Source organism: Geotrypetes seraphini, chromosome 1 (assembly GCF_902459505.1).
Source record: "Geotrypetes seraphini chromosome 1, aGeoSer1.1, whole genome shotgun sequence".
Classification (NCBI taxonomy): Eukaryota; Metazoa; Chordata; class Amphibia; order Gymnophiona; family Dermophiidae; genus Geotrypetes; species Geotrypetes seraphini.
In genome coordinates, this window is record NC_047084.1 from 50,153,786 (window position 1) to 50,168,526 (window position 14,741).

The 14,741-nt window shown below is 40.9% G+C and overlaps 1 protein-coding gene across 3 annotated transcripts in view; it reads left to right on the plus strand.

The window, feature by feature from the left end:
* Positions 1-11,254, plus strand: part of IL6ST (interleukin 6 signal transducer) — a 171,581-nt gene extending 160,327 nt beyond the window's left edge. For all 3 annotated transcript variants that reach the window (XM_033931128.1, XM_033931119.1, XM_033931109.1), the window contains exons 16-17: positions 2,293-2,374; positions 8,589-11,254. In XM_033931128.1, the coding sequence (XP_033787019.1) occupies positions 2,293-2,374; positions 8,589-9,335 (829 nt within the window). In that variant the 3' untranslated portion in view covers positions 9,336-11,254. The remainder of the gene's footprint in view (positions 1-2,292; positions 2,375-8,588) is intronic.
* The last annotated feature ends 3,487 nt before the right edge of the window (positions 11,255-14,741 follow it).

Genomic DNA, 14,741 nt, shown 5'->3' on the forward strand with positions numbered 1-14,741 from the left:
TGAGGCCAGCAACGTGCTCGATTTTAAGAAAAAATGGGATAAGCATGTGGGTTCACTTCGAGGAAGTGCTTAGGGGGGAGGGTTCTTAGAGTGGGCAGACTTGTTGGGCCAATGGCCCTTTTCTGCCGTCATATTCTATGTTTCTAAACCCCACTTCCCATTTATCTCTCCACTTCTTTTGCTGGGTTTATCCCAACTCCTCCTACTCACTGTTAATTCTGCTGTTGTCCTACCACTAACAAGTCCATTTGAGCCTATAGCCAACATGGAGTGTTCAGTAGAGAATGACATGGGGACAAATTTTCCCCCGTCTCCGCAGGAACCAATTTTCCCGTCCTGTCCCGGCAGGTTCTTTTCCTGTCGCTGCCCCTTTCCTGAAAGCTCTGTTCTCATCTGCATAAGGCTGAAACCCTTTAAAATCATATGTGTTCGAGGTTTGTGCAGTTAAGCCGAACTTACAAGAATGGGGCAGAGACAGTGACAAAACTTGTGGGGACAGGATAGGGAAATTGTGTTCCTGCAGGGACGGGGAAAAATTTGTCCCCATGTCTGTCTCTAGTCTTGAGCATGTGTGAATGCTCAAAGCTGCACACCAGCCACACTAACATTTGTTTCATGACTGTGACTATCACACTGGTGCCACCCTTCAAACCATACTGCCGTAAGCAGACAGCTAGTCCATGTAATTTCTACATTACTACAATTAAAGTCCTACACTAACGACCTTCCGTAGAGCAGTAAAGACTTTCCTCTTCCGCCAATCAGGCCATCAGTGACTAGCTTCCTCAATATACTTCTCCAAGTACTCTATACTGTAACCAGTCTGGTCTCTAGAATAAGATTTGTGATTGTCTAACTGTAACCTATTAGATGTCATGAAAAACAATTGTGATTGTCAGTTTGTAAACCATTCTGAGCTTCTGGGAGAACGGGATAGAAATCGAAATAAATAAATAAATGTAGAACTCTCAGTGGAGGAGGGTAAATAGTGGTGTTCCACAGGGATCTGTGCTGTGAATGGTGCTATTTAACTTATTTATAAATACAGTGGTACCTTGGATTACGAGCATAATCCGTTCCAGGAGCATGCTCATAATCCAAAATGCTCGTATATCAAAGCAAGTTTCCCCATAGGAAGTAAGGGAAACTTGCTTTGATATGTTTCCACCCCCCACCTTCCCCCCCCCCCCCGAGAACCGGCATTGCCCCCCCCGAAGGCCCCCCCCATGAACCGGCACCCTCCCCCCCCGCGATCCGGCACCCCCCCGCCGCCATCGGGCACCCCCCCCCGCCGTGACCTGAGGTCCCCCAACCCATCCGAACCCTCTTCTTACTTTTCTGTAGCCTCCGCAGCGGCACCGGCACCAACATGTCCTGTGCGTGGTACCGGTGCCTGAAGATCTGCTTCCTGTGCTGGGCCTTGAGAGTTCACGTTCGACCTTGGTAGTTAGCACTCAAAAAGGATCTGGGTGTCATCGTAGACAATATGAAGCCTTCTGCCCAATGTGCGGCAGCAGCCAAGAAGGCAAACAGGTTGCTAGGAATTATTAGAAAAGGGATGGTTAACAAGACTAAGAATGTTATAATGCTTCTGTATCGCTCAATGATGTGATTTCACCTTGAGTATTGCGTTCAGTTCTGGTCTCCTTATCTCAAAAAAGATATAGCAGCACTAGAAAAAGTTCAAAGAGCGACCAAGATGATAAAGGGGATGAAATTCCTCTCTTATGAGGAAAGACTAAAAAGGTTAGGGCTCTTCAGCTTGGAAAAGATAAGGCTGAGGGGAGATATGATTGATGTCTACAAAATCCTGAGTGGTGTAGAATGGGTACAAGTGAATCGATTTTGTACTGCATCAAGATTTGCAAAGACTAGGGGGACACTCAATGAAGTTACAGAGTAATACTTTTAAAACCAATAGGAAGAAATATTTTTCATTCAGAGAATAGTTAAGCTCTGGAACGCATTGCCAAAGGATGTGATAAGAGCAGTTAACGTAGCTGGCTTTAAAAAAAGGTTTGGACAAATTCCTGGAGGAAAAGTCCATTGTCTGCTGTTGAGATAGACATGGGATGGTAGCATGGAATGCTGCTGCTATCTGGATGTTTGCTAGGTACTTGTGACTTGGATTGGCCTCCACGAAGATGGGATACTGGGCTAGATGGACCATTGTTCTGACCCAGTAAGGCTGTTCTTATGTTCTTACTAGAATATATATTTTATTGATTATGATGTACCACCACATTACTACAATTAAAGTCCTTCATAAACGTATTTTTTTTTCTTTTACAGATTTAAAAAGTACATTTGGCCTAATGTACCAGACCCTTCAAAAAGTAACATAGCACAGTGGTCACCTCAAACTCCAACTCGGGTAAAAAAAATTTTTTTATAATTTTTTAATAATTGTACTAGCATTTGAAATATATAATCTGTATTCAGTCATAGTCTCCTACATGTGTTCTAAGATTTTCTGCGTTAGAACAGATTGTGCTGTGCAGTCGATGCACAACTGAGAATGATTATCCAAAAGTACAATAATCATTCTGTATTAAGTATGGAGACAGATTAGGGTACCACTCCAGAGGTATAAACATAGGCATTCTCCTGTGCTCTTTAATTATAATGTGATGAGAATTTTGATCAGTCTTGTATGTTTGCACTATATATAAAACACCTTTTTTATAGAAAAATAAAAGATTAGCAGTATTTTCTCTGCTACTTTGATACAGCAAAATTTATGTTGTGAAAATGAATCTGTGTAATGTCCAATTTGCAAGCCAGAACTACTTTAATCCCCATTCTATCATACTAACTATAACCAAGTTATAGATATGATAGTAATCAAACATTTCCTTACAGATGTTCACTTTATCATTCATTTATTTAAATTTAACAGTATCCGCTATAATAAAACCCTTGGTGTGCATGCGCACTTCAAATTCTGTGCATCCGTGTTTTGTGCCTCCGTGCCGCCGCATGCGCAGAAGAAGGAGTGTTTGGCAGTTTCCACATGCGCAGTAGAGCTTGCGTCGGTTTCCCCATCACAAGGAGCCTGAGGCGGTTTAAACATTGGCTTCCCTCCACGACGCTTCACTCGGAGCCTGCAACACTGCGAGCCCGGAACCACTGTAGACCATCATGAAAACCGGGAGACTTCAGATAAGCCAAAACTGGACAGGGGGGAGGTAAAAGGAAGGGGGAAGGGCTACTGCTGGACAGGGGGAGCAGTGAATGGGGTGCTGCTGGACAGGGAGAGGTAAAAGAAAGGGAGAAGGGCTACTGCTGGATCGGGGGAGCAGGGAAGGGGTGCTGCTGGACAGAGAAGAGGTAAAAGGAAGGGAAAAAGGGCAACTGCTGGACAGGGGGAGCAGGGAAGGGGTGCTGCTGGACAGGGGGAGGTAAAAGGAAGGAGAAGGGCTACTACTGGACAGGGGGGGTAAAAGGAAGAGAGAAGGGCTACTGCTGGAGAGGGAAGGTAAAAGGAAGAGAGAAGGGCTACTGCTGGATAGGGGGAGCAGGGAAGGGGTGCTGCTGGTCAGGGGGAGGTAAAAGGAAGGGAGAAGGGCTACTGCTGGATAGGGGGAGCAGGGAAGGGGTGCTGCTGGACAGGGGGGGAGAAATGGAAAAATACAGACAGGCAGGGAGAGAGACAGAAAGAAAGACAGAGGGCCAGGGAGAAAGAAAGAAATGCCTAAGTCTACACATCTATTCTAGCACCCGTTAATGTAATGGTCTAAAAAATTAGTTACACAATAAAACATTAAAGAAAATGAAGGAAAATTTCCATAACAAAATTAAATACTTTATCCTCCTAATTTTATAAAAAAAAGTGCTGAAAATTACACTTGGAAATTTGGGTGTGCAATTTAATTGAATAACAAGCTAATTAGCACCAATAAGTGGCATTTTAACAAGCAATTGGCGCTAATTAGAATCAATTACAAGCTGCATACATAAATTTAGGCACAAGTCAAAAAAGGGACACACAAATGGGTGTGTCATAGGTGGATCGGGGCATTTCTTTAAGTTATACATATAGTTATAGAATAAGGGCATCCATACCTAAATTTAGGTGCAGGAATTTGCACACAATTTGATTGCTGTAATTGGCCACACCTAAAGTTAGACGCGGTTCTTGGGCAAAAGCGCTATTCTATAAACCACACCTAACTTTAAGTGTGTCTTATAGAGCAGCCCTTTTTTCTGTACAATATATAGTATTTACCCCTTTATACATCAAACCCTCAGCAAGAAGAAACAAACTTCAAACTGCAAGATCCATAATTATAAAGGGAAAAAATAGTAACAGGATCATATCAGTAGTTCACTAGAACTCTATCTCAAACTGTAAATCAAAATACTAGAAACCTTATTCATCTTGATTCTGAACCAAGTGACTTATAGATAAGAAAAATTTCAGTGAGGTATGGCCAAAAAAATATAAAATGTGTCTCACAGACAAAACCTTAGGTTTTAGTTGTAGAAAGACTTTTCATAATTTATTTTATTTTTATTTTTTTTAATCTTTATTAATTTTCAAAACTAATACAAAGTACCAGGAATTATATAGACATTAATAATCAACGTAAGCACTTAAATTCCATCAATAACAATGCAGAAGAAGAATATCCCTTCCCTCCCAACCAACAATTTAATCAAGAATAAACCAAAAAGATTCCCCCCTCTACCCGCCCCGTCCTGGATATGTATAGAAATAAATAAAATAAAAGACAACTATGTTGAAGTAACAAAGGATGTCAATGGGCCCCAAACCAAATTTAAAAAATAGCTTTGCCCCAACATATCAGCATTCATCTTTCCATATTTGTACCCTAAACATAAACTAGTCCACCAAAAAGGAAAGTTGAGGCAGTCGCAATTTTTCCAATTGGGGGTTATCATTTGCATAACTATCCCTGTCATAATTAGGAAAAGCCTACATTTGTAGCGATCCATGGGAGGCTTAATATGCAGCAATGGTCCACATATAATTGCCTCATACATCAAAGGGATTTTTGATTCCAGTATGAGATTAATCTGTCCCCATATTGACTTCCAGAAGTTGAGTATCAAAGGACAATAGAACAACAGATGTTCCAGCGTCCCTATGTCTAGATGACAGTGCCAGCATCTATTAGATTTAGAACTGTCTAACTTATGTAACCTAACAGGGGTCCAAAAAAATCTATGTAACAGAGAAAAACATGTTTTTCTCATAGATGCTGATGCTGTACATTTCATCCTCCATGTCCAGATTCGTGGCCATCGAGATGCAGAAATATACTGCTTTATCTCAGTGCTCCAAATGTCTCTAAGACCATTTTTTGGTTTCTTATTCAAGAATTCCGAAATTTATTTATACCACCGGGCTGCCTGATGCCCCAGCAAATCTGTCTGGAAGCATAAGACCTGCAAGCTATAATGATTTTTGAGATTCTGCCAATCAGGGAACCCACTCTAAATGGCCTGCTTCAACTGCATCCACCTATAATTTTGAGATTTTGAAATACCGAATGATTGTTGCAGTCGTAAAAAATCAAGCATCTAATGTACGAATGCCTGCCTGCATCCAATGCTTTCAGAAGACCCCAGACCCACCTATCTTGGAGTTTAGCCATAGGGATTGATAAGTAAATTTCTCTATTGGAATATCTGTTAATTTATTAATAAATTTCAAAGTTTTCCAAGTATCAGATAAAATACTATTGTCCTTTACATATCTAGGTAACTTGATACTCGATACATGAAACAATCATAATGGGGACATAATTTGCCACTCTAAGGGCTCCTTTTACGAAGGCGCATTAGGCCTTAACGTGTGGAATAACGCGCGCTAGCCTCTACCGCCTCCTCTTGAGCAGGCAGTAGTTTTTCAGCTAGCGCACGCTAATCCGGTGTGTGCGTTAAAAACGCTAGTGCACCTTCGTAAAAGGAGTCCTAAGTACAGCCAATCCGGAAAATTTTCCATATGCTCGGGGAGAATCCAATAATAATAATAACAGCTTATATACCGCAATACCATGAAGTTCTATGCGGTTTATAAAGATTAAGCAAAGGTACAAATTGATTGACTTTAAGATGGGAGGAGGAAGAAAAAGGGTTAATAGGACAGGAAATCCATTTTTGAGGAGAGAGTGATCAATAGAACAAGTTAATCGCTATAGAGGGGAGAGAGAAGAGAGGATCAGTTGTCTAAATACTTTAGGAACAGGTGTGTTTTCAGACGTTTCCTAAATTCCTCATAAGTAGTGGGCGAAAGCAATTGTTCTAGGTCTTTACCCCATGATGCTGCTTGGTGCGAGAGAAGATGTTCATGATGTTTTTTCAGTTTACAACCTCTCACTGGGGGGGGAAACGAAGTTGGAATGTGAGCTTCTCTTGTGTCTGTTGGCTGAAAAGACGAAAAGGTCAGTTATATATTTAGGGGCAAGTCCGTGTAGTGCTTTGAAGCAGAAGCAGGCAAATTTAAACTTTACGCGCGCCTCCATTGGCAGCCAATGCAGCTGCCGGTAGTAGGGTGTCACGTGGTCAAACTTCCTCAGCCCAAAGATCAGTTTGACCGCTGCATTTTGCATCAATTGTAAACCCTGCATGTTCTTTTGGGAAATTGCTAAATAGGCGATGTTACAGTAGTCAAGTAGTCATACAATACATACCCATACGCAGTATATAGGCCTGATGATACCTATAAAAATTGGGAAAATTTACCCCACCCTCCGCAATTGGGATTTTGTAAAGATACTAAAGCAATTCAAGCTGCTTTACCCAGCCAAATAAATTTGGTAAGTATACTATTTATTTTTTTTGTAAAAGGACCCCTGAAAAAACACTGGCAACATACTCATTTGGTAGCAAACGACAGGCAAAATCATCATCTTAACCGTTTGAACTCTCCCCCACCAAGACAAATGTAATGGGTTCCATTGCTCACACATTTCTGAGACCTTTAGCAATAAGGATTTTTCATTTACTTTCATCGTCTCTTCCAATATTTTTTGTATCCAAATACCTAAATTTATACCCTCTTCCTTCCAAAGAAAAGGGAATGAATCAAACAATCCTTTTCGGACAAATGTACATTTAGCGGAAGAACTCCTCATTTACTTCAATTTATTTTATACCCTGAAAATTTTCCAAATCTATCAATCAAATCTAGTAAATGTGGAATGGTAGTTTCAGGATTCCTCAAATGAAGCAAAATATCATCTGCATACGCAGAGACCTTATATAAGAGGTGGTTTATAATGTAAACTAAACTAAACCTTAGGTTTGTATACCGCGCCATCTCCGCAAGCACAATTTAGTAAATCCAGCCCAAAGTTTGTTAAAGAAAAATCAGCAAATGTTTTAAGGTGCCAGCTCTTGAACTAACAAAAGCTCTTCCTCAGCTTATATCAGTGTACTTGTAACTATGAGAAATGTGGAAAGAAAATAAATGTCTGGATTCTTTTGCTGAACAGATAGATGGTTACAGGTATTTAAGCAAGTGTTTCGGAGGGAGGGTGGCGATTCTAAGCAGGTTTAAAAATAGCAGCAATGCATTTTAAGCTGTCAGGTTAAAAGTACAAATGGACTTCTCAAACTAAATGAACATTCTGTTAGGGCTTAAAGAATGCCTTGGCACTTAAAAATTGAACTTTGGTAACTGGAATTTCATGCTGCCACTACCAAAAAAGAAAAGTTTCATCTAATTTGCATCCATCACAACTCTTCATTAGATTTAAGCCACATTTCAGGAACATCCAGTGTGAGTCTTGAGGCTGAAGACTTGCAATGGAGTTTATGCATTGCTGCTTAACTCTAGGGGTTCCTTTTATTAAGGTGCGCTAACCGATTTAGCGCGCACTAAATGCTTAGGCACCCATAGAATATAATGGATGCCTCCCCTCATGTCTCCCCTCTCTCTGCGTTCCTCACTCGAGGAACGCAGAGAGAGGGGGAGACATGATCGAGACATTCAAGTATCTCACGGGCCGCATCGAGGTGGAAGAAGATATCTTCTTTTTCAAGGATCCCGCGGCAACAAGGGGGCATCCGTGGAAAATCAGGGGCGGGGAAACTGCACGGGGACACCAGGAAATTCTTTTTCACTGAAAGGGTGGTTGATCGCTGGAATAGTCTTCCACTTCAGGTTATTGAGGCCAGCAGCGTGCCTGATTTTAAGGCCAAATGGGACAGACACGTGGGATCTATTCACAGAGAAAGGTAGGGTAGGGTCATTGGGGTGGGCAGACTAGATGGGCTGTGGCCCTTATCTGCCGTCTATTTCTATGTTTCTATGTTAGCATTTAGTGCGTTCTAATCTTTAGCGTGCGTTAAATCAGTTAGCTCGCCTTAATAAAAGGACCCCCTAATGAGAGCTGTAGTGGATCTGGGGTGGAAGAAGGAAGGGAAATATTGTTAAAAAAAAGGTCTCAGTGGCTGGCTCCTAAATTCAAAGAAAATTTGTCAAGACCTACTATTAGACACTTGTGTGCATATAATTTGACCCTTTTACAATTTGCCATCATAATTGTTTAAAAATAAACTGCTTCATATATATCTTGTTTATTGTTACTGATTTATTTTTCTTTGTTTTTGTGCAGAACTTTAATTCAAAAAATCAACCATACCCAGAATGTAACTTTCCTGACGTCAGTGTTGTTGAAATCACAGCAGATAAGAGATCGTTTTCAGAACAGAATGATATTAAGCCCTTGGATCCTCTTAAAAAAGAAAAGAGTACTTCAGAGGGACACAGCAGTGGCATAGGAGGGTCTTCATGCATGTCTTCTCCCCGACAAAGTGTGTCTGACAGCGATGAAAGTGAATCTGCGCAGACCACTTCTAGCACGGTCCAGTACTCAACAGTGGTGCTCAGTGGCTACCGAGATCAGCAGCCTCCCGCAGCACAGACATTTACAAGATCAGAGTCTACTCAGCCACTGCTGGACTCTGAAGAAAGACCTGAGGAGTCACCAGCAGGGGAGGGCATACCAGGAGGAGACAGTGCAGTGCAAGCCAATCAGTATTTCAAGCAGAACTGTAGTCACGCTGAAACAACTGGAGGTGAATTACATGTAGAACATCCAAGGCAAGACCTGCACCCCATAAATGAGGAAGATCTTGTTAAACTAAATCAGTTGCAAGCATCAGACCAGGGCTTCCAGTTGAGTCGGGCTTGGCCAGTGGAAAACCAGCTGGAAGAGTCTGAAAGTGACATTTTACATACAAACCCTGAGGGACATGTGGGTATGAAACTTGAATCTTCAGTTCTAAGTGCAGCAACTGATGAAGAGCCAAAATGTTACTTGCCTCAGACTGTCAGACGAGGAGGCTACATGCCTCAGTAAAAGAAGTTTGGCCTATGTTACACTTATCAATGTCTAGGATTTTATTTTCTCTTACCTGAAAAAATAAATTTTAGTAGACATAGCCTTACATCCATGTAGCAGCATTTGAAGTCTTCTGCCATATTGACAGAGTGACTTAGATGGCTCTAGCTTAAAGCCGCCATGTTGTCCTTGAGGAACACTACAAAACAGCCTTGTTCTTAACATTCAGACTGCTCCGTGCTGCCTTAGTAACATTTCAGGGGATGCAACGTGTTTTCCCATTTGTCATTTCATTTTTTAGGCAAAATGAATAACTTTTTTCAGTAGCCACACTTAAGCACGGATTTTTTTGAGTCCACCCACTACAGCATTCGAAATGAATACCAACCACATGTATTAACTGTAATATTTGTTTTGATTTTTGACTTTTTATCATTAGTTTACATATTTTGCTGGTTAAAGTTTTAGAAAGCTGGAAATTTAGACATTGTAATGGGTCCTTTTACAAAGGTGCGCTGCCAAGCAGTACACGCTAAATGCAGACCTGCCCATTCTTCTCCTATGGGTGGCTCTGCATTTCCTTTTGTAAAAACCTGCCTAAATCATAAGTTTCTCAGCGTATCAGTTTCTGTCTCTTCCCTTTTCTTCCTTTAAGATAAAAAGGAGAGACCAAGTAATGTTTTATATCTTAACATTTTGTTGTGTTTTAGAATAAAAGAAATGTATGCTACCCACATTTAGCATTTAAAAAAAACTTCATTCATTGAACCTGCTATTCAGCTTTTGTGCTGCATTCATTCATCAGTGTGACGCTAGCACAAAGGTGTGTTTAGGAGCAATTCAGTGAGAGAAACTTAAAGAAATACAATGTTTTGTGTTTTTATACCCTTTTTATTAGACATAATTCACAATATTTAACAGTTCACAAATAAGAATACAAAAAAAATATCATATAAAGATCAAATAATTGAATTAGAGTACCATGTTATAATGGGCTACTAAATTAAAATGGATTTTAGACACCTAAATTTTTAGACACCTAAAATTAAGTCAACAACCGATTTTCAGGGGTTAAGTGCACAGCTATATTCACTTTATATATATATATATGTCAAACATATTGTCTACCATGCATTTAAGACAGTTTTTAAACATTGCCCAGCTCAACCTATCAAATTGACGGCCTCTTGTGGTTAGTAAATGTTGTATGGCTACCTTAACTATATGAATCATGCTCTATAATTTTACATTTCAGATACAAGTGGACACTGGTTTTGCAAGGAAGGATTTAAATATGTATTTAATGTATTAATGGCTTAAATTTAAATAAGTCCTAGGGAAAATCTTATAAATATTCACACAAAATGTGTTGATTTATAAATTAAGATTCAGGTTTTATCTGAATCTTCCATTTGTTTTTATAGTGATATGTTGATAAATGAAAATGACTTTTTCCTTATACTCTTAAATACATAACTTGTATGTATTTTGCATGTGTATAATGGGACAGTACCAAAGCAAGTTTGATCAAGAATGTTGCCTACCCCTCAGTTAATAGCTGATAATAGACAAACGTATATTCTGGTAAAGTATAAAAGCCCAGTCCCTTTGAATGCAGACTTTACATATGACTTGATACTTTCAAAGTGAAACATTTTTCTTCCTTAGTGTTAAATATTGTCAGTATTGAGGAAAATGTTAAATTGTAAGAGCCATTGTTCTCCACTGCCTGGGAAGGACAGTTTCAACTCTCCTGTATTTCTTCAGCAACACCATTCCTAAAGAGCTGACTGATTAAGCCTTTTGATATGTGAAATACCATAGCATTGCTAAAACAAAGCCAATTATAATTTTTATGTATTTTGTATTCTGATTCCTGTTACATTTCAGTGTTTCCTTAAAAAGGCATAAATAAAATAAAAATCTGATCCTTGTAACCATTTGCATGCCAGGTTCTATACTTCAATATGTTTAATTATTTGTAATATAGCATAAAAGAAATTTCCAAGTAGAGTCATGAACAGTAACAAGTAATATAGAACAAACAGGTAGAACAAAGCGGATGACAGCCCATAGCAATATGTATGTGAATAATGTAACATTGCTTCATAAGTCAGAAACATCTATATAAAGACATAAAAAGAATTACAATATTTTCATAGATTCACAAAAATTGGTTACAGGGATCCATTTTTTTGTCATACACGACTATGCAATCATGCCTCTAAGAAAAATTTTTTTTCAAATTTTGTGATCAAGCAAACATTGTGCCACCATAAATTATAAGATAAATTATAATTTTTCCAGTTGGCTAAGGGCTCCTTTTACTAAGCTGCGGTAGCATTTTTAGCACGTGCTGAAGATTAGCATGGGCTAACCCCCCCGCGCTATGCAGAAAAACTAACGCCAGCTCTATGGAGACGTTAGCGTCTAGCACACGCTAAAACTGCTAGCGCAGCATAGTAAAAGTAGCCCTAAGATGACTTTAGGTCAAACAATTTTTATTGATGAAAATAGGCACCAACAAGAAAACAGCAGACAAGAAGGCATAATAACAAGGCTGATAAATCCAAAAAAGCGCTAACAAAACATCATCAAATGTGGGAGAACAACCACAATAGCAACAGGATATCAACACGGTAACAATGTGGGAAGAAGCCCAGATCCTGGTGTCCGATAGACCTCAGCTTGCAAGGGGAGGGTTACAAGTAACAATGGTGAATGGAGCCCAGCAGAGGCAAAGAATGAAGCAATGAACACAACCACAGCAGGAAAAAAAAACATACAGGTGCACCAAAAGCCACACAACAATAATATTCCAAGCCCTGTTTCTTCAGGGTTTTATCCACTTTCACTTCCCCACATATATTGTGTCCTGACAGGACATTGGTAAGAGCAAGAAAGCAAGCAACGCAATATATGTGGGAAAGTGAAAGTGGATAAAGCCTTGAAGAAACGGTTGTATACTGTGAAACGTTGGCTGTTATATTGTATCACTGTTACCTACATAATATGAAAGGCTGCTAGTGATCTCAGTCCTGCTAGAGTAGTGGCAGTAGCACATTCTCTCCAGAAGTTTTTTGGCCGATGTGGGTAGAGGAGGTTTGAGCTTTCATGCTCTGCCGTGATAATACCTGAGGCCTTTTCTTCCGTTGAAATAGTGCTCTTGATTTTGTAAGTGGAGTAACATAGAAACATAGAACATGACGGCAGAAAAGGGCCACGGCCCATCTAGTCTGCCCACACTAATGGCCCACCCCCTAACTACCTCCATGAAGAGATCCCACATGCCAATCCCATCTTTTCTTAAAATCTGGCACGCTGCTGGCCTCAGTTACCTGTTGTGGAAGATTATTCCAGCGATCAACCACCCTTTCGGTGAAAAAATATTTTCTGGTGTCGCCATGAAATTTCCCACCCCTGATTTTCAATGGATGCCCTCTTGTTGCCGTGGGTCCTTTAAGGAAAAAGAGATCCTCTTCCACCTCGATACGGCCTGTGACATATTTGAACATCGCGATTATGTTTCCCCTCTCTCTGCATTCCTCGAGTGAGTACAGCTGCAACTTACCCAGTCGTTCCTCGAGACCTGAGACCATCCTGATGGCCATTCGCTGAACCGACTCAACTCTCCGCACATCTTTTTGATAATGCAGCCTACAGAATTGTACACAGTATTCTAGATGGGGTCTCACCATGGATCTGTACAACAGCATTATGACCTCGGGCTTACGGCTGACGAAACTTCTATGGATACAGCCCATGATTTGTCTAGCCCTGGATGAAGCTTTCTCCATTTGATTGGCAGTCTTCATGTCTTCACTAATGATCACCCCCAAGTCACGTTCTGCTACAGTCCTTGCTAGGATCTCACCATTTAGGGTGTAAGTCCTGCATGGATTTTTGCCACCAAGATGCATGACCTTGCATTTTTTGGCATTGAAACTTAGTTGCCAAGTCTTTGACCAATGCTCCAGCAGGAGTAGGTCCTGCGTCATACTGTCGGGCATTGAGCTTTTGTCGGGCACTGTGCTTTCATCTGTTGTGCAGTTGCCTATATGTTGCATAGTTTGGCGTCATCGGCGAATAATGTAATTTTACCTCGAAGCCCCTCAGCCAAGTCTCTTATGAAGATGTTAAATAGGATTGGGCCCAAGACCAAGCCCTGCGGCACTCCGCTGATCACCTCCGTTGTATCGGAAAGGGTACCGTTTACCACTACCCTCTGAAGTCTACCTCTAAGCCAGTCCCTAACCCATGCGGTTAATGTTTTACCAAGTCCCATCAAACCCATCTTGCTCAATAACCTGCGGTGTGGGACGCTATCAAACACTTTGCTGAACTCCAAGTACACGACGTCCAGGGACTCCCCTATATCCAGCTTTCTTGTTACCTAGTCAAAGAAGCTGATCAGATTTGATTGGCAGGACCTTCCCTTCTTAAAACCATGTTGTTGGGGATCTTGTAGATTCTCCTCGTTCAACATCGTATCCAATTGGTGTTTGATTAGCGTTTCCATAAGTTTACTCACTATCAATGTGAGACTCACCGATCTATAATTCTCAGCCTCCGTCTTGCATCCCTTTCTGTGGAGTGGAATGACGTTAGCCATTTTCCAATCCAATGGGACTCTTCCTGTACTTAGGGAAAGATTGAAGAGCACGGCTAACGGTTCCGCCAGGACGTCACTCATCTCCCTGAGCACCCTGGGATGTAGTTTGTCCAGTCCCATAGCTTTGTTCACCTTGAGTCTTGATAGCTCCTCGTAGACACTGCTGGGCGTAAACTCAAAATTTCAAAACGGGTCTTCCGAGTTTTCCCTCGTCGGCAGCTGAGGGCCGGATCCCGGCGCCTCGCAAGTGAAGACCGAGCAGAAGTATTCATTTAAAAGTTTGGCTTTGTCGGAGTCCGATTCTACATAGTTCCATCGGGTTTCCTAAGGCGTACTATCCCATCTGTGTTTCTTTTTCTGTCACTAATGTACCGGAAGAAGGATTTATCGCCCTTCTTGATATTCTTCGCAAGGTTCTCATCCATTCGGAGTTTGGCCTCCCTGACTGACATTTTGACCGCTTTTGACTTTGCCAGATAGTCTTCCTTGGATTCTCGCTTTCCTGATTGTTTGTAGAGGATGAACGCTCTTTTCTTCTTTTTTATGAGGTCCGAGATCTCCACAGAGAACCACTGTGGTCTATTGTTTCTTCGCCATTTACTTACTGTTTTGACGTAGCGGTTGGTTACTTCGTGTAAGGTTGATTTCAGAGTTGACCACATTACCTCTACATTATCTGTTTCGGCATGTTTTGCAGTGCCTGATGGACGAAATCTCCTATGCTTTCGAAGTTTGTGCCCTTAAAGTTGAGGTCCTTGGTTGATGTGCTTGACTTAGTGAAACCTTTCCTGAGGTTGAACCATATCATGTTT